Below are 23,764 nucleotides of genomic sequence, written 5' to 3' on the forward strand. Positions count from 1 at the left end.
ATTTCTAAAATATGCCAAAGAATTCCTGCTGATAAATGTAGAAAGAACAATAAAATTAGAAAACTCGACAATTTACAGACCCTAATGAAATCACTCGTTCAAGCAAAGATTGTCAGTGTATGCAAAAACCTCTATATTCTCAATCCTAGCTGCACATTGGAATCACCTTGGGAGTTTTTAAAAATCCTGATATTCATACCACAGCTTGGGCTGATTGAATTGGAATCTCTGGGCATGGGACTCAGTTAGCAGTAGTTTCTAAATTCTATGCCCTCCACTTCCACGCCAGGCAACCAAGTTGTGCAGTGTGCAACCAAGGTTGAGAATCCTTGCATTAGTAGAAAGGAAGATGGTGAACTTGAAAATACAAAGATCAGGCTGCCACACTTGAATTGGCTGATTGATCTGAGCAAATGTAAAAGTTCTGATGTGACGTCATGTGAAGTACACAGCACTGTTCATGAAGTATTCTAACCACAAAAGTTTGACCTGAAAGCTTTTAGCTCTAAATTTCTGCTTACAAGAAGAATTGAGGTTTGAGGATGTGTAAATGCCACCGTGAGAAAGCCATCAAACAGATTTAGAATGTGGCGCATCCTATGAGTTTATTGCTATGGTTCCAGCAGTGAGCCAAGAAAATGAAAATGAAGGAATGGGAAATCCTTTCTAGATCGAAAGAACTTAAGTAACAATCAAAAACGCAATCAGTGAACCTTATTTCAGCCTGACTAGTACAAGCCACTGAAGAAAGACATTTCTGAGACATCAGGAAAATTCTGAATATGAACTCATTTTACGGCATTATGGAATAATTGTAGTTTTGTGAAGTCCTTATTTTATAGAGCTACAAATGGAAGTATTTAGAGTTCTGATCATCTGATATGAGAGGTCTGTTTTAAAATTCTCTAACAGAAGAAAAAGATAAATGGATCATAAAAGTGTGGTATAATGTAATTATGAAATCTGGGGGGTTGTTAATTATACTTTTCTCTGTTTTTATATATGTTTGAAAAGTTTAAAAAACTTTAAATACAAATTGTTTAAATAAAGGGTTCAAAATAGTGGGATTTAAGTCGTACATCAGAGTGACGTGTTAAAGCCAGTAAGCTGTTGCCCATACTCTAAAGGCTGGTCCTAACGGAAATGAAACCAACTATGAGACAGTGACATGTGCTCCCCAGCCAGTGGGTGGTACTTAATTTGAGTTTCCACATAGATGGGATTTTGTTAAAATTCTTATTAAGCAAAATCACCTGTAGCGTGCTGGGCATCAGCTTAGAACTCCACATTTATCACTCTGTTTGTGCATGGGTGTTTGTGCCACCAAATAAGAATATTAGCATTTAGTTTTAGCCAACATGTATCTTTATGTTCCTGAGCCAGTTATTCATGACATATGAACACATCCCCCAGAAGCTTAAATATTGTTAGTACTTCATGTAAAAATCAAATATCCAGCTTTAGCCTTTAACGTTTAATTCAAACAAGTCGAAATAAATATTTAAATTTTCTCATGCTTTTAGTGATATGTGAAGAAATAATCTATTAACTAGCTAAAATAAAATAGAAATTGTAAAGTCCAAAATCTCCTGTTTTTCCATTACCACCTCCTCAACACAGAGCCCCACTTCCTTAGCTTACAATTGTTACTTTGGGAAACATTAAAAAGGCTACCATCTATAACTCCACATTTCATTTTTATGCCAAAGTTAGCCTGCATTTAGCTGTATCTTGATAATCTTTACCAAAATAGATAATCCAGTAGAAAAGTACAGAAAAACCTGGTTTCACAAGACCCATTCATTTCTTTTAATGGTGAATATGTATGGAATTTTTTAGAGAAGGATTTTTTTGGTTTCTTTCTTTTTTTTTTTAACAGAAGAAATGTATCTCCCACTATCAAATATTTTCATTTATATATTTGGTAACATCTTTTCCCCAAAAGGAACAAAATTTGTCTTTGGAAAAATATTTGACTGGTTTTTGAGCACTTATTTTCCGTAGACTACACTTCTTACATCACAGCAAGTCCCTTATTCTTTGTTCAGCTTTACTCGTTAGGAAGTGAGAGCCCTCTGGCCTTTTATGAACACCGCCTGTTAAACTTGGACACTTTGCAGATGTGATCCATTTATTTTCATCTTTATATTTCTAAACTTGTTTTTATAGTTTTCCTTTTATAGGTATAATAGAGTATGAATTTTTTATGGTAGGTTTAATAACTGTATTTTAATTAGTACCCAGACTAAAAATACTTACTAAACACTCATCTTAATATGACTACTTGTGGAAATTCCTATTTTTTCCCCTAAAAATTAGTTTGAATCATTTTGAATCCCTGAAGAGAATTCAGGAATTTTAAAATGTTTTTGAACAGGAGAGCTCTCTGGTGGCATACAAACCTAAAATATTTTTCAGATTTGTCATTGTAGAAATCAAATAAAGTACTTTATACCAGTTTATACAGATACGAAGTTTGTTTAAACTATGAGATTCAATTCGGGTAGATGAGCTTCTACAGTGGATTTTTTTTTTTTTTTTTCTTTTTGCGGTATGCGGGCCTCTCACTGTTGCGGCCTCTCCCGCTGCGGAGCACAGGCTCCGGACGCGCAGGCCCAGCGGCCGCGGCCCACGGGCCCAGCCGCCCCGCGGCACATGGGATCCTCCCAGACCGGGGCACGAACCCGCATCCCCTGCATCGGCAGGCGGACTCCCAACCACTGCGCCACCAGGGAAGCCCCTCTACAGTGGATTTTAAGGCAGACTAGTTGATGTTTAGAATAAGGTTTAAAGTGAACTAGAAGGTACTTCATTAATAATGGTTTCTATTTTCCAAGGCTTTTCACACAGTGTTTTCCGTATGAGTAAAAATTTTAGGGCCATTGTCTTATTAATATTTAAGAGATAGGGCCTCCCTGGTGGCGCGGTGGTTGAGAGTCCGCCTGCCGATGCAGGGGATACGGGTTCGTGCCCCAGTCTGGGAGGATCCCATATGCCGCGGAGCGGCTGGGCCCGTGAGCCATGTCCGCTGGGCCTGCGCATCCGGAGCCTGTGCTCCGCAACGGGGGAGGCCACAGCAGTGAGAGGCCCACATACCGCAAAAAGAAAAAAAAAAAAAAAAAAATATTTAAGAGATAGTATAAGCATGCATAAGACCCAAAAATCTATATCAAGAAAACCAGACTAGAAATAGCTTCAAGAAACATGGTCTTCTGCTCGTTCTTCTAAGTCTTTACTTCCATTAAAACCCAACTTTGAAAGAATATCATATGTATGTAGTAGTTTGTAGTTGGGTCAACAAACTCCAAGTATCTGTAGTATTCTTTTTTTTGTGTGTGTGTGTGTGTGTTGTACGTGGGCCTCTCACTGCTGCGGCCTCTCCCGTTGCGAAGCACAGGCTCCAGACGTGCAGGCCCAGCGGCCACGGCTCACGGGTCCAGCCACTCCGCGGCATGTGGGATCCTCCCAGACCGGGGCACGAAACCGCGTCCCCTGCATCGGCAGGCGGACTCCCAACCACTGCGCCACCAGGGAAGCCCTGTAGTATTCTTAAGATATAAGTCAATATCCATCTCTATCTTATGTGGATTAAAGAATGTTCTTATGCTTCATGCTTCCATCACCCTATTTACATTTTCTCTCTGAAACAGGATTTCCCAATGTTCTCATTGCCTCCAATAATAAAGTTACCTGCTGTAGAAATGAGTCTTGTACATCAGAGAAGCTACTGAAGAGGACAAGTCTTGGGGACCATTTTCCAGGTCCCCTTCCAGAATTTGGCTGAGAGCTTTACTTCTTAGCCATTGAAGGCACTGGAATATTTCTGCAGCAGCTCTGTGGAAAGTAGACTCCCTGCTGAGCCTACGGTGCTATGGGAAGTGAGAGTCCCAGGGCCTAACAGGAAGTTGAGTCCCTATAAGACTAAATTCTCTACTCATATTTTTCACAGTATTGCACCTGAGTGTGATAGCCTGACTTCAACTCATAGACCAGAGTTGGAAGAAATGTGACATACCTAATTCCCTTAACTGTCAAAGAAAGTATCATCTGCCTTAATATTGTGTGCTATTACCATCCCAAGATCCCTGCCAAAACCCACACTACACTACCTTTTATGTAAGGGCAAACCCCTAAACTCTATAGCAACTCAGGACAAGGAGAATCTAGCATAAGGTTGCAGCCTGCTGGTTTGTGAAAGACTAGTTAGAGGGTTATACAAACTAAAAATCTCCTTACTGTTCCCTAGGTTCCTGTTTCAGTGGTGATTTTACACACAGTGTAGACCTCTGTCATTTCATATAACATAAACAGACACATAGATTAACAAAGCAGAGGCATTTTAAGAATTTCAAGTTCTTTAAAGAAGCCTTAGACCTTTCACTGAGCATATTTTTATGCATACTTGGTATGTATTTGGAAGGTACATCACAGAAAAGATAAAATAATTCACTTTGTATTTCATCTTTTACTGTGAGCTTAATGGGATGGGTAACGTAACAGATTTTTATAGCCCTATAACATTATTGTCCCTTATGTGCTAATACTTTTCTTAGCTGCGGCCTTCTACTTTTTCTAATTAATTGCCCTTTTTTGGGTAATATTCAGGCACTCGGATGAAATGTGGCAGGCAAGAAGGACCATGCTTCCACAAATCTCCCAGTCTTAATCACAGATGGAGATTATTTCATTCCACCTTGAAGTTTATTCAAGTTCTATATTTGTAGACATTCATTTTCTTGGAAGATGCTAATTTGATGTTTGAAAATCTCCCATAGTATATTTCTGGTGTCCCAGAAAACATGTTTATGATTTTTTCAAAAAGGTAACACATGTTCTTCAGTACACAGATTAAAGAAGTAGCATTCATATTCTGTTTGCCATTTTTACTCATAAAAATCTCTCAATTTCATGTTCTGATTGTGCTAAACAGCATGCCAATTGTTTAATTATAGTTTACAGCATTGATCATGAAATGATGAACCCCATCCTGTAAGTCTCTGTGGGTTTCTCTGGTAAATTTGACTAGTATCTGCTTCCATTCCACAAAGCAGATGTTTTTAAAAGACATTTATTTGAAAGATTGCGTAAATAATGCATAATTAGTAATTGTGACACACCATACTACAATAGGTGTACTTTATTCAGTAATTAGGAAATGACCCGTTTGTATATCTGAGGTACAGTAGCTGTATGTACATACATTTATGTGGGTGTATACGATTTGTGAATTCCAAGTTTTCAAAGAAACAGTAAATAGCAAAAACTATCTTGAAAACAATTTAATTTCCTTTTAGTGATTCAGAAGAGATTTCAGTATCTTTTTGTCTTTGCAGGTATACATTATCATTGGACTCTACTATAGAAGTAGAAAAATGACTGAAGACCTTATTCACAGTATAGAATTTGGTTGTTTTACAGTTCATATTAAATAATCCTCTTTAACCAACTTTGTAAAACTGTAACTTTTATATTTACTGAAATATAAAGCACAAAATAGGTACCCTGTACTCTAAACCCAGTTATTTAGATCCTCAAATTAGATTTGGGGTACATGGGGATTTAATACTTTAGTGTTCTAGTTAACATCTCTGTGTCCTTTTCTATATTCTGTTTTCTGAGGCATTACATTTAAAACTATAAGAAACATAGGCTTCCCTGATGGTCCAGGGGTTAAGACTCTGCGCCTCCACTGCAGGGGCACGGGTTCAGGGAACTGAGATCCTGCATGCCACACGGCACAGCCAAAAAGTAAATAAATAAAAAATAAAAGTATAAGAAACAGATACTAACATTTAGAGGGCAGAGGATCATATTACTTGGGGGTAATTTTGTTGTTTTTGTTTGTGTTTGCATTTTTTAAGATTCTAATTCTGTTAAGTTTTACTGTTAGGGTGACCAGTATGGAATAATGTATCTTACAATTTGTACTTGATCTGTGTAAGATTATTTCTTTCTTTCTTTTTTTTTTATTAAAGCATAGTTAATATACAATATTATATTAGTTTTGGGTGTACAGTATTGTGATTTGACATTTATATACATTACAAATTGATCATAAGTCTAGTAACCATCTCTGTACAGAGTTATTGGGATATTGTTGATTATATTCTCTTTTTCTTTTTAATACATCTTTATTGGAGTATAATTGCTTCACAATACTGTGTTAGCTTCTGCTGTACAACAAAGTGAATCAGCCATATGCATACATATATCCCCATATCCCCTCCCTCTTGAGCCTCCCTCTCAGCCTCCCTATCCCACCCCTCTAGGTCATCGCAAAGCACCGAGCTGATCTCCCTGTGCTATGCGGCTGCTTCCCACTAGCTATCTGTTTTACATTTGGTAGTGTATATATGTCCATGCCACTCTCTCACTTCGTCCCAGCTTACCCCTCCCCCGCCCCATGTCCTCAAGGCCATCCTCTACATGTGTGTCTTTATTCCTGCCCTGCCCCTAGGTTCATCTGTGCTATACATTATGTCCCCATGACTTATTTATTTTATAACTGGAAGTCTGTACCTCTTAAGCCCCTTTACCAGTTTTGCCAACCATCCCCCAACACCCATCCCTTGACAGCTAATTTCTTTCCCTGTGTCTATGAGTCTGTTTCTGTTTTGGTTTTTAGCTTCCACATATGAATGAAATCATATGGTATTTGTCATTGTCTGACTTACTTCACTTAGCACAATACCCTCTAGGTCTGTCCATGTTGTGGCAAATGGCAAAATTTCATTCTTTTTTATGGCTGAGTAATATTCACACAAGGGAATACCACATCTTTAGCCATTCATCCATTGATGGACACTTGGGCTGTTTCCGTATTTGGCTATTGTAAGTGATGGTTCAGTGAACATATGAGTGCATATATCTTCTCAAATTAATGCTCTTATTTTCTTCAGATAAATATCCAGAAGTGAAATTGCTGGATCATATGGTAGTTCTATTTTTAATATTTTGAGGAGCCTCCATACTCTTTTCCATCATGGCTGCGCCAATTTACAATCCCACTAATAGTACCCAAGGGTTTTCTTTTCTGCACGTCATCACCAACACTTGATTTTTGTCTTTTTGATAATAACCATCCTGACAGGTGTGAGGTGATAGCGCATTGTGGTTTTGATTTGTATTTCCATATGGTTAGTGACGTTGAGCATCTTTTCATGTGTCTGTTGATCATCTGTATGTCTTCCTTATAAAAATGTCTATTCAAGTGGGAGGGAGGGAGACGCAAGAGGGAAGAGATATGGGGACATATGTATATGTATAACTGATTCACTTTGTTTTAAAGCAGAAACTAACACACCATTGTAAAACAATTATACTCCAATAAAAATAACAACAAAAAAAGTCTATTCAAGTCCTCTGCCCATTTTTTAATTGAATTATTTCTTTCTGTTGTCTGTTTTTTGGTTTTTTTATGTTAATTTTTATGAGTTCTTTATGTATTTTGAATATTAACCCCTTAACATATATATCATTTGCAAATATCTTCTCCCAGTCAGTGGGGTGCCTCTTCGTTTTGTTGGTGTACGAAAGCTGTTTAGTTTGAGGTAGTCTCGTTTGTTTATTTTTGCTTTTGTTGTCCTTGCCTGGGGAGACAGATCCAAAAAAATATTGCTAAGACTGGTGTCAAACAGTGTACTGCCTATGTCTTGTTCTAGGGTTTTATGGTTTCAGATCTTACATGTGAGTCTTGAATCCATTTTGATTTTATTTTTGTATGTGTTGTAAAAAAAAAAAAGTGACCCAATTTCATTCTTTTGCATGTAGTTGTCCAGTTTTCCTAACACCATTTATTGAAGTGACTGCCTTTCCCCATTGCATATTCTTGGCTTCTTTGTAGTAAATTAATTGATCATATAAGCATGGGGTTTTTTGGTTTTGTTTGAGAAGGATAGGTCTTAACTTTTCTTTTGTTTGTTTGTTTGGTAGAATTCACCTGTGTAGCCAGTCTGGGCCTGGGCGTTTGTCTGTTGGGAGTTTTTTGATTACTGATTTAATTTCATTACTAGCAATCAGTCTGCTCAGATTTTCTGTTTCTTCCTGATTCAGTCTTGAAAGATTTTTGTGTTTCTAGGAATTTATCCATTTCTTCTAGGTTATCTGATTTTTTGGTGTATAATTTTTTGAAGTAATCTCTTACAATCCTCCGTGGTATCAGTTGTAACTTCTCCTGCTTCATTTCTGATTTTATTTATTTGAGTCCCCTCTCTGTTTTTCTTAATGAGTGTAGCCAAAGGTTTATCAATTTTGTTTATCTTTTCAGAGAATCAGCTTTTAGTTTCATTGATCTTTTCTATTGTTTTTTTGTTTTTTGTTTTTTGTTTTTTTTTTTCGGTACGCGGGCCTCTCACTGCTGTGGCCTCTCCCGTTGCAGAGCACAGGCTCCGGACGTGCAGGCTCAGCGGCCATGGCTCACGGGCCTAGCCGCTCCGCGACATGTGGGATCTTCCCAGACCGGGGCACGAACCCGTGTCCCCTGCATCAGCAGGTGAACTCTCAACCACTGTGCCACCAGGGAAGCCCTCTATTGTTTTTTTAGTGTCTATTTTAGTTATTTCTGCTCCAATCTTTATTACTTCCTTCTTTCTGCTAACTTTGGGCTTTGTTCTTTTTCCAGTTCCTTTAGGTGTAAAGTTAGATTATTTGTTTCAGAATTTTCTTGTTTCCTGAGGTAGTCCTGTATCACTATAAACTTCCCTTTTAAAATTGATTTTGCCTAGTCTCATAGATTTTGAAATATTGTATTTCCACTTTGTCTCAAAGTATTTTTTTATTTCTTCTTGATTCCGTCATTGACCCATTGGTTGTTTAGTTGCATGTTGTTTGGCCTTCAGGTGTTTGTGGTTTTGTCAGTTTTCTTCTCATTATTGATTTCTAGTTTCATACTATTATGGTCAGAAAACATGCTTGATGTGATTTCAGTCTTCATAAATTTATCGAGACTTGTTTTGTGGCCTAACATGTGATCCATCCTGGAGAATGTTCCATGTGCCTTAGAAAAGAATGTGTATTTTGCTATTTTCAGGTGGTGGAATTTTCTGTGTGTGTGTGTGTGTGTGTGTGTGTGTGTGTGTGTGTATACACATTAAGTCTATTTGGTCTAATGTGTTGTTTAAAGTCAATGTTCCCTTATTGACTGTCTGGTTGATCTGTCCATTGATGTAAGTGGGGTGTTAAAGTCCCCTATTATCGCGTTGCTGTCAGTATTTCCCTTTATGTATTTAGGTGCTCCTGTGTTGGGTGCATAGCTGTTTACAAGTTATGTCCTTTTGTTGGATTGATCCCATTATCATTATGTAATGCCCTTCTTTGTCTCTTGTTACAGTCTGTATTTTAAATTTTATTTTGCCTGATAGAAGTATTGCTACCCCAGCTTTCTTTTCATTTCTGTTTGCATGGAACATCTTTTTCCATCCCTTCATTTGTGTGTTTGGATCTGAAATGAGTCTCTTGTAGGCAGCATATGTATGGGTCTTATTTTTTAATCCATTCTGCCACCCTATGTCTTTTGATTGGAGCATGTTGTCTATTTCCATTAAAAGTAATTATTGATAGGTACATACTTATGGCCATTTTGTTAATTGTTTTCTGGCTGTTTTTATAGTTCTTCTCTGTTCCTTCCTTCTCTTGTTCTCTTCCCTTGTGATTTGATGGCTTTCTTTAGTGTAATGTTTATATTTCTTTCTCTTTATTTTTTGTGTATCTGTTACAGGTTTTCGGTTTGTGGTTCCCATGAGTTTTATATATAACAGCCTATGAATATAGCAGTCTATTTTAAGTTGATGGTCACTTAAGTTTGTGAACTTTCTAAAAGCACCACTTTTTTTACTCCCCTCCCTGAACATTTTATGTTTTTGAGGTCATATTTTATTTTTATTTTGTGTATCACTTAACTCATTATTTTAGATATAGATGATTTTACTACTTTTGTCCTTTAACCTTCATACTGACTTTTTAGGTGGTTGATCCACTACTTTTACTATACGTTTCCCTTAACCAGTGCTATTTTTTTCTTTCACCATTTTGTTGTTTGTTTGTTTCTAGTTATAGCCTTTTCTTTTCCATTTAAAAAAGTCCTTTTAACATTTTCTTAAGACCAGTTTAGTGATGATGAACTTCTTTAGCTTTTATTTGGAAAACTCTTTATCTCTCAATTCTGAATGATAATCTTGCCAGGTAGGGTATTCTTGGTCGTAAGTTTTTCCTTTCATTACTTTGACTATATCATGCCACTCCTTTACGGCCTGTAAAGTTTCTGCTGAAAAATCGGCCAATTGCCTTATGGCATATTAACCCTTGTATGTGACTTTTTGTTTTTCTATCTTTATCTTTAACTATTGCCATTTAATTATGTCTTGGTGTGGATCTCTTTGAGTTCATCTTATTTGGGACTTTGTGCTTCCTGCACCTGGATATCTGTTTTCTTCCCCAGGTTAGGGAAGTTTCAGCCATTATTTCTTCAGATGGATTTTCTGTCCTTTTCTCTCTCTCTTCTCCTTCTACAGACCCTGTAATGTGAATGTTAGATAGTTGATGTTGTTGCAGTAGTCCCTTAAACGATCCTCATTTTTTAAATTCTTTTTCTTTTTGCTCTTCTTATTCAGTGATTTTCACCATTCTGTCTTCCATATCATTGATATGTTATTCTGCATCCTCTAATCTGCTGTTGATTTCCTCTAGTGTGTTTTTTACTTCAATTATTTTATTCTTCAATTCTGATTAGTTCTTTTTTATATTTTCTCTCTCTTTTATGAAGTTCTCCCTGAGTTCATCCATTCTTCATCCTAGTTTGGTGAGCATCTTTATGACCATTATTTTGAACTCTACTTGGTAAATTGTTTATCTCCATTTTGTTTAGTTCTTTTTCTGAGTTTTTGTCTTGTTTTTTTCATTTGAAAGCTATTCCTTTGTCTCCTCATTTGTCTAACTCTCTGTGTTTGTTTCTATGCATTAGGCATATCATCTATTTCTCCTGGTTCTGAAAAGGTGGTCTTATATAGAAAGTCCCCTGTGAGGTCCGGTATCACAATTCCTCCTGGTCACAAGAGCCAGGATATCCAGGGCTACCCCGTGTGTGCCCTCTTGTTGTGGTTAGACCACTATTGCTACAGGCACTCTGGTAGGCTGGGCTCACCCCTTGGTCCAACAGCTGATAGGTTTTTCCTCAACTGCTGCAGGCACACTGATGTGTGGGGCTGGTCGCCAGCTCAACTGGCTGCAAGGCCAGCCGGAACCGTTGCAGACATGCTGATATGCTGAGCTAGCTCCCTGGAGTGAGAGCCACTTTGGAGGGGTGCCAGTGCTGGCTGGGGCTACCCACTGGCTGGGGCAGAGTGAGAACCACTTTAAAGGGGCCCGCTGGGGCAGGCGGGTTGTGCAGGACTGGTCCTCAGGAACACCTGGGGAAGGTGCACAGTGTTAGTTAGGTTGAAAAAAGAGAAACAGAAATGGCAGCTGCCAGCAACAGGTCACCCAGGGGGAAGGAAAGTGAAAAGAAAAAAATGGCATCTGACAGTGTTTCCATTCCCAAAGAAAGTTCCACCAGATACCTGCCGTCTGGCACTTACCTGCAAATTAGTCAGTGAATCTCCTTCTCATATGACCTTGATGCTTTTCAAGCTGTTGCTTCTGCCCTGGTACCTGGAGGAGGTGAATTTGTGTGTGAGCTCTTTATGGGCAGAGTCTTGGTTTCCCACAGCCCTCTGGCTCTTCCAGACTTAAGCCTTGCTGGTTTTCAAAGCCAGACGTTATGGGGGCTTGTCTTCCTTGTCCCTGGTCTGGGGAGTGTGACGTGGGACTTGGGTCCCTCACTCCTCAGGGGTCCTCCACGGTTGTAATATCTCTCCCGTTTGTGGGTTGCTGCACTGTATGCGTGCGTTCTGAGTAGACCGTGTATCTTCCCCTCCTACCCATCTCAATGTGGACTTTTCTTTATATCCTCAGTTGTAGAAAATCTGTTCTGCTAGTCTTCAGGTCGTTCTCAGACATGGTTGTTCTATCCATAGTTGCAGTTTTGTGTATCCGTAGGAGGAAGTGAGCTCAGGATCCTCCTACTCTGCCATCTTGATCCCATCAAGATTATTTTAAATAGCTTCTCTTAGAAAAGAGTATAAATGAGCACAATTGCTTGTCACCTGGTTTGTGAGAAAATGTTCCATTGGATAAAGAGACAAAATTGCTGGAGTATAGATTTTTAGTATGTCTCTTTTTCTTTTATTTAAATAATATCTCCTAATGGTTAAAAAGAGAGGCATACACAGAACTCTAATGGTTTTGGTTTCCATGGTGATAATTTTTCAGATTCTGACACTGCATGCCACCTAGTGTTTCCAAGCCAAGAGCTTTGATGTAATGGTATCCCAGGTTTTATCTTGTACTAAAGCTGAAGCTAGGAACTATCTAAACGTCTTTTTCTTTTTAAAAGTGGCACATTTCCCCATTATGCCAATTCTTGAAACTGCCAGATTGGTACTTCCATGTCTATAGTTTGTTGCCATTTCCTGTGTGATTTTCCAGTGTTCCATTCCGGGATGAAATAAAAGTGGATTACTACCTAGCTCTGATTTCAGGTCCTCTCTTGTTTAGGTTCTCTGAAGCATTCCATTCCCTGTAAAACTCTATAACCTAGCAAACTATGTATTTTACTTAGTCCCTAATAAAACTCCTTCAAGAATTGCTGTGTAAGAATGTTTAGAACTGTGGAAAGACAGAAGACTTACAAATGAAGCAGATTACTCTCCAGTATTATCAGCCTGATAGAGACTTAGATCATGTTTCAGTGTGTACCAGGGAATCCACATACAATCTGAAATCTGTATTGAAATTCCAAACTTAAGAATTCAGAACTGTCACAGAGCTCTGCTACCTAGAAGTGTAATGTCAAATGATAAACCTAGAGACAGGTTCATCAAAAACCTATATTAAGAATGTCAGCAAATCTTTCTGGAGGCTAGGAAACAAAACCTTGGATTGAATCTGACATCAAGTTAAAGGTTTAGAATGTGGCATCCCAGTTCTCCTGTAAACCCTATATTCACTTTCCAAACTAGCTTGATCAGCAATGCCTAAAAGTTTTACTTTGCTTTTTATAGACAAACCTTATTGAACACAATAAAGTAAAGCCCACAGCCCAATGCCAGGCATGAATCAGTGCTCAATAAAGAGAAGCTGCTATTCTTACTGGGAATTTGTTTGTTCAATAAATATTTACTGAGCACCTACTGAGTGCTATGCACCTATCCTAGGCACTGAGGATACAACAGTAAACAAAGCAGACAAAAGTCCCTGCCTGCTTTGAGCTTATAGTCTAGTGGAGAGAGATGGTGATAAGTGCTATAAAGAAAGGGCAAACTGGCCTCCTGTGGTAAATGGATACTGCTTAGATATTACTTCCTTTAGGAAATTTTTCCTAAGCTCCTTTCCCCCAACAGTAACACAAACATGTGCATGCACGGCGACACACAAACACTGTATCTTTTCTCAGCTGCATGCTTAGAGCCTAGCATATAGTAGGGCCTTAATAAATAGTTAAAGAAAGTCAGAAAGGAAAGACTAATTTCAATCCTTAGGATTCTGTGTTAAACTCAGAATGTGATACCGATTCAATTTAAATCTGTAAAGTGAGAGTGAAGTGGCATTCCTGAAAAAAAATGTTTGTTAGCAACATGAGGGTTAAACTTGAGGAAGGAAAGACGTGTCATGAAGATAATCAGAATATGGGCAAATATATTTTGAAGAACCTAGAGGAAAGAGAACATATTTGATTAGAATTGGGAAAAGGCAGTATAAGCTACACCACCTAAATTTACAGCATAAAAAAGAGGTTGGAATCGGGAAGAAGATAAATTGTTCTGTTTTTTTTTTTTAAGTTCAAGATGGCAAAATGATACAGTTGAAAATAAAACAAGATAATGGGCGAGACAGATTTGAGTAAAGAAAATAATGAGGTTAGATTTGTCTATATTCATTTGGTAAAGACTAAAAGAATAAAATAAGCAAATGGATAAGAAATTTAAATTTCCATTGTTGGCAATTCTGAAAACTCTGCACAGAGTTCCTTTGATTTTAGATGATATGAAATATGACATAAAAAGCTAGCCCTGCCTTCAGAGGTTTCATCACCAAGCTCAATAATGTGAACATCATGCATGTTTTCATTTCAATACTTTGAGATATGGAGGATCTTTTTTTACATAGTCACCCTTCTCACTCCATCTGTTAATCCTCTTGGAGGAACTCACCCTGAGAGGTGAGTTTTCCAAGGGGTAACAAGGTCAGTTTTCAGATTTTAATTTAATGTAGTATGTAACTTAATTTGTCGCTGGTAATCAGGATGAAAAACATTCATGAAATTTAGCAAAACATATTAATAAACTGAGTATATGGAACACTTTCATATAGAAAAGAGTCAAAATGACTGTGCAATTTAAGGTGAAAATAGTCTTGTATTAACTTGTATGAAGTCTTGAGTTAATAGTCTTGTATTCAGATTATAAGACATTACTGACAAATATCTGAACCCTTTTTTTAGCAAGTTTTTATGTATTATTTTCATTGAGTTTAGCTGATTAAACTTTTCTTCTTCCAGATGTGCCAAATACTGGTGTAAACAAACCTAGAGCTTCTGACGCTGTCCATCCCAATAACTATCTCATCAGGACAGAGCCAGAACAAGGAACCCTCTACTCACCAGAACAGACGTCTCTCCATGAAAGTGAGGGTCTGTTGTATTATCTTTTAAGTATTAGATTTGCTTTTAATATTTCCATGTTGAAAATGAGCATCAGAAGTGTAAAATGAAGATATATTCTGCTGGTTTCATTCCTTCAGGATCATTGGGTAACTCAAGAAGTTCAACACAAATGAATTCTTATTCCGACAGTGGATACCAGGAAGCAGGGAGTTTCCACAACAGCCAGAACTTGAGTAAGGCAGATAATAGGCCACAACATTCATTCATAGGATCAACTAATAACCACCTGGTGAGGAATTCAAGAGCTGAAGGACAAACACTGGTTCAGGTAAGCCAAATACATCTTGATCCTTTTTTTAAAAATGGACTCATTTTACACTATGAGTCCATGATGTTAATGAAATTTTAGGCTTGAAATCTAAAACTGCATTAGTTCCTATTAATGAATTCTGATAAATTCTAGACATTGGAGAGTAATTTTTCTGTAAGCAGCAAGTTTGGCATGAGGGGAATAGTCCACGGAGAGTGTGAGAGGATTGGGTGGAATGTTCTAGTCCCTGAGGGGTTATGAGTTCCTAAAAATACTAGACCTAAAATATGCTGTAAAGAGTTCTAGAGGGCAAAGCACTATTCCCACACCTGCACAAAATGGGACTGGCCCATTCTAACCAAAGTTTTTGCCTTCATCATTGGAATTGTTCTCTGAAAATGTATATTTTTGCTTGCTAGAATATAGATATTCCTGCCTATAGAGAGCTACTGTATAGAAGCATAACTATTCTGTTAAGGTTTTCTGACTTGATAGTCAAAAATAATAATACATATGTATTTATAAAAACTCCTTAACTCCTCACTGACTGCCACTTTATTCACCTCAGTCCACCAGCATATGCCAAAATTAATAAAAGTAATAGGAGTCCCGAGTGGCAATACCTAGTGAGGATCTCTCTGTCCAAGTACCCCTGTGATTCCTCTGGAGCTGAAAAATGGCAAGATGATCAAACAGGTCAGGCAAACCCTAAGCTTCTCTTAATGCAATACAGGAAGCCCTGAAGGTACACACAGCAGTGAGCCAACATTCACAATGCCAAAGGAGAAACACAAAACAACTTTGGCTCAACAATTTAAGGGAAACTTTTAAGTATTAAGAATCATTTCTGTATTAAAACAAACACAAATATGGTGCGTGAATTTTTAAGGTAAGACAGGAAGTCTTGTGCCCATGGCACACTACTTCCAGCTGCAGACTCCTCCCCCACCAGCTCCATTCCTCAGATGATACATTTACTCCTCTGCTGTTAGGGATGCTCTGATGAAACACTCTGGGAAACTTTGGACTACATGCTTACAGGAGTTCATCTGCTTAGGTGAATTTCTATGTTGGCAGGTCTAAAGTCAAACTTATGAATAACAATTAATTACACAGATTGTCTATTTTGCCCCTAAGAGTGGCCATGATACTTTTTTAATTAATTTATTTATTTTTTTAAACTTACGGTAAGTTAATTTTGTTCCTGGAGATTGCAAGACGGTCTTTAAAACTGAACTTGCATGTATTCTGGGGAACACAGTTTCTAGATATCAGGGCCAAGTGTTATCCCATTTTGATAGTAAACAGCTTATATGTGGGATTTTTAAAATTATCTTTAGCACTATTAGTAAACCCCAAATACAGATTTTAATTTTCCAACTGCCTACAAATTTTTTTGTTTTGTTTTGTTTTTTCTTTTTTAACATCTTTTTTGGAGTATAATTGCTTCACAATGTTGTGTTAGTTTCTGCTGTATAACAAAGTGAATCAGCTATATGAATACACATATCCGCATATCCCCTCCCTCTTGCATCTCCCTCCCACCCTCCTCATCCCACCCCTCTAGGTGGTCACAAAGCACCGAGTTGATCTCCCTGTGCTATGTGACTGCTTCCCACTAGCTATCTATTTTATATTTGGTAGTGTATATATGTCCATACCACTCTCTCACTTCATCCCAGCTTACCCTTCCCCCTCCCCATGTCCTCAAGTCCATTCTCTACTTCTGTGTCTTTATTCCTGTCCCGCTCCTATGTTCACTGGAACCTTGTTTTTTTAGATTCCATGTATATGTGTTAGCATACGGTATTTTTTTTTCTCTTTCTGACTTACTTCACTCTCTATGACAGACTCTAGGTCCCTCCATCTCACTACAAATAACACAATTTCGTTTCTTTATATGGATGAGTAATATTCCCTTGTATATATGTGCCACATCTTCTTTATCCATTCATCTGTCAGAGGACACTTAGGTTGCTTCCATGTCCTGGCTATTGTAAATAGAGCTGCAATGAACATTGTGGTACATAACTCTTTTTGAATTACTGTTTTCTCAGGGTATATGCCCAGTAGTGGTATTCCTGGGTCGTATGGTAGTTCTATTTTTAGTTTTTTAAGGGACCTCCATACTGTTCTCCATAGTGGCTGTATCAATTGACATTCCCACCAACAGTGCAGGAGGGTTCCCTTTTCTCCACACCCTCTCCAGCATTTATTGCTTGTAGATTTTTTGATGATGGCCATTCTGGTCGGTGTGAGGTGATACCTTATTGTAGTTTTGATTTGCATTTCTCTAATGATTAGTGATGTTGAGTATCCTTTCATGGGTTTGTTGGCAATCTGCATATCTTCTTTGGAGAAATGTCTATTTAGGTCTTCTGCCCATTTTTGGATTGGGTTGTTTGTTTTTTTGATATTGAGCTGCATGAGCTGCTTGTATATTTTGGTGATTAATCCTTTGTCAGTTGCTTCATTTGCAAATATTTTCTCCCATTCTGAGGGTTGTCTTTTGGTCTTGTTTACAGTTTCCTTTGCTGTGCAAGAGCTGTGAAGTTTCATTAGGTCCCATTTGTTTATTTTTGTTTTTATTTCCATTTCTCTAGGAGGTGGGTCAAAAAGGATCTTGCTGTGACTTATGTCAAAGAGTCTGCTGCCTATGTTTTCCTCTAAGAGTTTGATAGTGTCTGGCCTTACATTTAGGTCTTTAATCCATTTTGAGTTTATTTTTGTATATGGTGTTAGGGAGGGTGCTAATTTCATTCTTTTACATGTAGCTGTCCAGTTTTCCCAGCACCACTTATTGACGAGGCTTTCTTTTCTCCATTTTATATTCTTGCCTCCTTTATCAAAGATACGGTGACCATATGTGCATGGATTTATCTCTGGGCTTTCTATCCTGTTCCATTTATCTGTATTTCTGTTTTTGGGCCAGTACCATACTGGCTTGATTACTGTTGCTTTGTAGTATAGACTGAAGTCAGGGAGCCTGATTCCTCCAGCTCCGTTTTTCTTTCTCAAGATTGCTTTGGCTATTCGGGGTCTTTTGTGTTTCCATACAAATTGTGAACTTTTTTGTTCTAGTTCTGTGAAAAATGCCATTGGTAGTTTGATAGGGATCGCACTGAATCTGTAGATTGCCTTGCGTAGTATCGTCATTTTCACAATGTTGATTCTTCCAGTCCAAGAACATGGTATATCTCTCCATCTGTTTGTATCATCCTTAATTTCTTTCATCAGTGTCTTATAGTTTTCTGCATACAGAAAACTTTTGCATTCCTTGTGGGCCTCAATTAGGTGCCCACAGTTCTCTTCTCCTTTCTCAATGGTGCACGCATCGTGCACCTTCTTGGTCTCTGGGCAGGCACAGCATGGCTTCAGAGGCTTCTTCTCCTGCGACTCAGATGGGGCAGGGCTTGCGGCCACCAGACCCGGCATTTTTCGCACCAAAAGCAGCAACTAGCACAGACACCCTAAACACAAGCCTCCGCAAACGCCGCCGATTAGCCCGCAATCTTTTGTCTCCTTAGGTATGTTTATTCCTAGGTGTTTTATTCTTTTCCTTGCAGTGGTAAATGGGAGTGTTTCCTTAATTTCTCTTTCATATTTTTCATCACTGGTGTATAAGAATGCATGAGATTTCTGTACATTAATTTTGTATCCCACTACTTTACCACATTCATTGATTATCTCTAGTAGTTTTCTGGTAGCATCTTTAGGATTCTGTATGTATAGTACCATGTCATCTGCAAACAGTGACAGCTTTACTTCTTCTTTTCCGATTTGGGTTCCTTTTATTTCCTTTCCTTCTCTGATTGCTGTGGCTAAAACTTCCTAAACTATGTTGAATAATATTGGTGAGAGTGGCATCCTTGTCTTGTTCCTGATTTTAGAGGAAATGGTTTCAGTTTTTCACCATTGAGGATGATGTTGGCTGTGGGTTTGTCATATATGGCCTTTATTTGTTGAGGTAAGTTCCCTCTATGCCTACTTTCTGGAGGGTTTTTATCCTAAATGAGTGTTGAATTTTGTCAAAAGCTTTTTCAGCATCTATTGAGATTATCATATGATTTTTATCCTGCAGTTTGTTAATATGGTGTATCACATTGATTGATTTGCATATATTGAAGAATTCTTGCATTTCTAGGATAAACCCCACTTGATCATGGTGTATGATCCTTTTAATGTGCTGTTGGATTCTGTTTGTTAGTATTTTTGTTGAGGATTTTTGCGTCTAGGTTCATCAGTGATATTGGTCTGTAGTTCTCTTTTTTTGTGATGTCTTTGTCTGGTTTTGGTATCAGGGTGATGATGGCCTCGTAGAATGAGTTTGGGAGTGTTCCCCCCTCTGCTATATTTTGGAAGAGTTTGAGAAGGGTAGGTGCTAGCCCTTCTCTAAATGTTTGGTAGCATTCACCTGTGAAGCTATCTGGTCCTGGGCTTTTGTTTGTTGGAAGATTTTTTTTTTTTTTTTTTTTTTTTTTTTTTTTTTTTTTTTTCTCGTACGCGGGCCTCTCACTGCCGTGGCCTCTCCCGCCGCGGAGCACAGGCTCCGGACGCGCAGGCCCAGCGGCCATGGCTCACGGGCCCAGCCGCTCCGCGGCACATGGGATCCTCCCAGACCGGGGCACGAACCCGCATCCCCTGCATCGGCAGGCGGACTCTCAACCACTGCGCCACCAGGGAGGCCCTGTTGGAAGATTTTTAATCACAGTTTCAATTCAGTGCTTGTGATTGGTCTGTTCATATTTTCTATTTCTTCCTGGTTCAGTCTCAGAAGGTTGTGCTTTTCTAAGAATTTGTCCATTTCTTCCAGGTTGTCCATTTTATTGGCACATAGTTGCTTGTAGTAATCTCTCATGATCCTTTGTATTTCTGCAGTGTCAGTTGTTACTTCTCCTTTTTCATTTCTAATTCTGTTGAGTTGAGACTTCTCCCTTTTTTTCTTGATGAGTCTGGCTAATGGTTTATCTTTTCAAGGAACCAGCTTTTAGTTTTATTGATCTTTGCTATTGTGTCCTTCATTTCTTTTTCATTTATTTCTGATCTGATCTTTATGATTTCTTTCATTCTGCTAACTTTGGGGGGTTTTTTTGTTGTTGTTCTTCTTTCTCTAATTGCTTTAGGTGTAAGGTTAAGTTGTTTATTTGAGATTTTTCTTGTTTCTTGAGGTAGGATTGTATTGCTATAAACTTGCCTCTTAGAAATGCATTTGCTTCATCCCATAGGTATTGGGTTGTCATATTTTCATTGTCATTTGTCTCTAGGTACTTTTTGATTTCCTCTTTGATTTCTTCAGTGACCTCTTAGTTATTTAGTAGCATAGTGTTTAGCCTCCATGTGTCTGTATTTTTTACAGTTTTTTTCCTGTGATTGATATCTAGTCTCATAGCACTGTGGTCAGAAAACATACTCAATATGACTTTAATTTTCTTAAATTTACCAAGGCTTGATGTGTGACCCAAGATATGATCTATCCTGGAGAACGTCCCATGAGCACTTGAGAAGAAAGTGTATTCTATTGTTTTTGGACGGAATGTCCTATAAATATCAATTAAGTCCATCTTGTTTAATGTGTCATTTAAAGCTTGTGTTTCCTTATTTAATTTCATTTTGGATGTTCTGTCCTTTGGTGAAAGTGGGGTGTTAAAGTCCCCTACTACTATTGTGTTTCTGTCGATTTCCCCTTTTATGGCTGTTAACAGTTGCCTTATGTATTGAGGTACTCCTATTTTGGGTGCATAAATATTTACAATTGTTATATCTTCTTGGATTGATCCCTTGATCATTATATAGTGTCCTTCTTTGTCTCTTGTAATAATGTTTATATTAAAGTCTATTTTGTCTGATATGAGTATTGCTACTCCAGCTTTCTTTTGATTTCCATTTGCATGGAATATCTTTTTCCATCCCCTCACTTTCAGTCTGTATGTGTCCCTAGGTCTGAAGTGGGTCTGTTGTAGACAGCATATATACGGGTCTTGTATTTGTACCCATTCAGCCAGTCTGTGTCTTTTGTTTGGAGCATTTAATCCATTTACATTTAAGGTAATTATCAATATGTATGCTCCTATTACCACTTTTTAATTGTTTTTGGTTTGCTATTATAGGTCTTTTCTTTCTCTTGTATTTCCTGCCTAGAGAAGCTCCCTTAGCATTTGTTGTAAAGCTGGTTTGGTGGTGCTGAATTCTCTTAGCTTTTGCTTGTCTGTAAAGGTTTTAATTTCTCGGTCGAATCTGAATGAGTTCGTTACTGGGTAGAGTAATCTTGGTTGTAGGTTTTTCCCTTTCATCACTTTCAATATGTCCTGCTGCTCCCTTCTGGCTTGGAGAGTTTCTACTGAAAGATCAGCTGTTAATCTTATGGGGATTCCTTTGTATGTTATTTGTTGCTTTTCCCCTGCTGCTTTTAATATTTTTTCTTTGCATTTAATTTTTGATAGTTTTATTTTTATGTGTCTCAGTCTGTTTCTCCTTGGATTTATCTTGTGTGGGACTCCCTGCGCTTCCTGGACTTGATTGACTATTTCCTTTCCCATGTTAGGGACGTTTTCAACTTTAAGCTCTTCAAATATTTTCTCAGACCCTTTCTTTTTCTCTTCTCCTCCTGAGACCCCTATAATTCGAATGTTGGTGTGTTAAATGTTGTCCCAGAGGTCTCTGAGACTGTCCTCAATTCTTTTCATTCTTTTTTCTTTATTCTGCTCTGCAGCAGTTATTTCCACTATTTTATCTTCCAGGTCACTTATCCATTCTTCTGCCTCAGTTATTCTCCTATTGATTCCTTCTAGAGAATTTTTAATTTCATTTATTGTGTTGTTCATCATTGTTTGTTTGCTCTTTAGTTCTTCTAGGTCCTTGTTAAACGTTTCTTGTATTTTCTCCATTCTGTTTCCAAGATTTTGGGTCATCTTTACTATCATTACTCTGAATTCTTTTTCAGGTAGACTGCCTATTTTCTCTTCATTTATTTGGTCTGTTTGGTTTTTACCTTACTCATTCATCTCCTGCATATTTCTCTGTCTTCTCATTTTGCTTAACTTACTGTGTTTGGGGTCACCTTTTCACTGGCTGCAGGTTCATAGTTCCCGTTGTTTTTGGTGTCTGCCCCCAGTAGGTGAGGTTGGTTCAGTGGGTTGTGTAGGCTTCCTGGTGGAGGGGACTGGTGCCTGTGTTCTGGTGGGTGGGGCTGGATCTTGTCTTTCTGGTGGGCAGGCCACGTCCAATGGTGTGTTTTGGGGTGTCTGTGAACTTAGTATGATTTTAGGTGGCCTCTCTGCTAATGGGTGGGGTTGTGTTCCTGTCTTGTTAGTTGTTTGGCATGGGGCATACTGCACTGGAGCTTGCTCTCCATTGGGTGGAGCTGGGTCTTAGCATTGAGACTGTTATCTCTGGGAGAGCTCTTGCTGATTGATATTATGTGGGGCCAGGAGGTCTCTGGTGGACCAGTGTCCTGAACTTTGCTCTCCCACCTCAGAGGCTCAGGCCTGACACCAGGCCGGAGCACCAACACCCTGTCAGCCACATGGCTCAGAAGAAAAGGGAGAAAAAAATAAAAAATAATAATAATTAATAAAATAAAATAATAGAAAATAATTCAAAGTAAAAAAATAAGAAAGTAATTTTAAAAAAACGGAGAGAGCAATCAAACCAATAAACAAATCCACCAATGATAACAAGCACTAAAAACTATACTAAGATAAGCATAAAAATCAGAAACAAGTCAGTCGCAGACAGCAAACCCCAAGTCTACAGTTGCACCCAAAGTCTACCACCTCAGTTTTGGGTTGACTCATTGTCTATTCAGGTATTCCACAGATGCAGGATACCTCAAGTTGATTGTGGGGAGTTTATCCACTGCTCCTGAGGCTGCACAGAGAAATTTCCCTTTCTCCTCTTTGTTCGCACAGCTCCTGGGTTTCAGCTCTGGTTTTGGCCCCATCTCTGCGTGTAGGTCACCCTCAGGCTTCTGTTCCCGCCCAGACAGAACAGGGTTAAAGCAGCGGCTGATTAGGGAGCTCTGGCTCACTCATGCGGGGGGATGGAGAGGTACGGTAGTTATAATTGGCATGCAGGGCGAGCCTGCGTTGGCAGAGGCCGGCATGATGTTGCGACAGCCTGAGGCATGCTGTGTGTTCTCCTGCCTACTAATTTTTAAACTCCCTCTTTCTTGCCTTATTCTTTATTTTCAGTCCCCTTCCCTCCCCAGATCTTCTCCTTTCCATGGCTATTGCCTTCCCAGAATTGTTGAGTTTGAGCACCCAAGTGGTCTCAGAGCAGGTGTTTCAGCCAGCCAACTGCTTATAACACATGGAGACAAAACATGTTTCTTCTTATGGCATCTAAGAGTATACAAAGTCTGTGACTCATCCCTTTTTCTTCCTTTATTGCCCCAACTAAAAGTGAAAGGGGGTTGATGACAACTGTACTCTAGTAGTCACTAAGAGATACAGAAAAAGCTTGGTCCTGAGCTTATAACCCACTGCCCCAGTCCAGCCACCATTCTTCTTCATTGTTGTCCCGCATCAAGAAAGGGATCTGAGACTCAGTGTTTGCAGAAGTCTATGGATTCATAGAAGGACTAGCCATGGCAGAAATGTTCTTCATTTCCCCGTCTGGTCATTTGCAGCTGGCCAGAACTCCAGAGATTTTGAGCATTCCTCCTGCTGGAACAGATTGAGGGTACTTTTATTTGCATCTCTTTTGATCCACCAGCTTAAGACAAGAGCTTATAAATCGAAGGAGGCAGAAAGAAATGGCTG

General features: G+C 38.6%; 1 protein-coding gene across 13 annotated transcripts in view; it reads left to right on the forward strand.

Moving 5' to 3' along the window:
• Positions 1 to 23,764, forward strand: part of PKP4 (plakophilin 4) — a 249,075-nt gene that overhangs the window by 170,003 nt on the left and 55,308 nt on the right. For 10 of the 13 annotated variants that reach the window (XM_082630307.1, XM_082630309.1, XM_082630310.1 and 7 more), the window contains 2 exons: positions 14,591 to 14,722; positions 14,833 to 15,023. In XM_082630307.1, coding sequence (XP_082486433.1) covers positions 14,591 to 14,722; positions 14,833 to 15,023 — 323 coding nt within the window. The remainder of the gene's footprint in view (positions 1 to 14,590; positions 14,723 to 14,832; positions 15,024 to 23,764) is intronic. The other 3 variants (XM_082630308.1, XM_082630311.1, XM_082630302.1) reach the window with 1 other exon arrangement.

Source organism: Mesoplodon mirus, assembly GCF_964341445.2.
Source record: "Mesoplodon mirus genome assembly, chromosome: 8".
NCBI lineage: Eukaryota > Metazoa > Chordata > Mammalia > Artiodactyla > Ziphiidae > Mesoplodon > Mesoplodon mirus.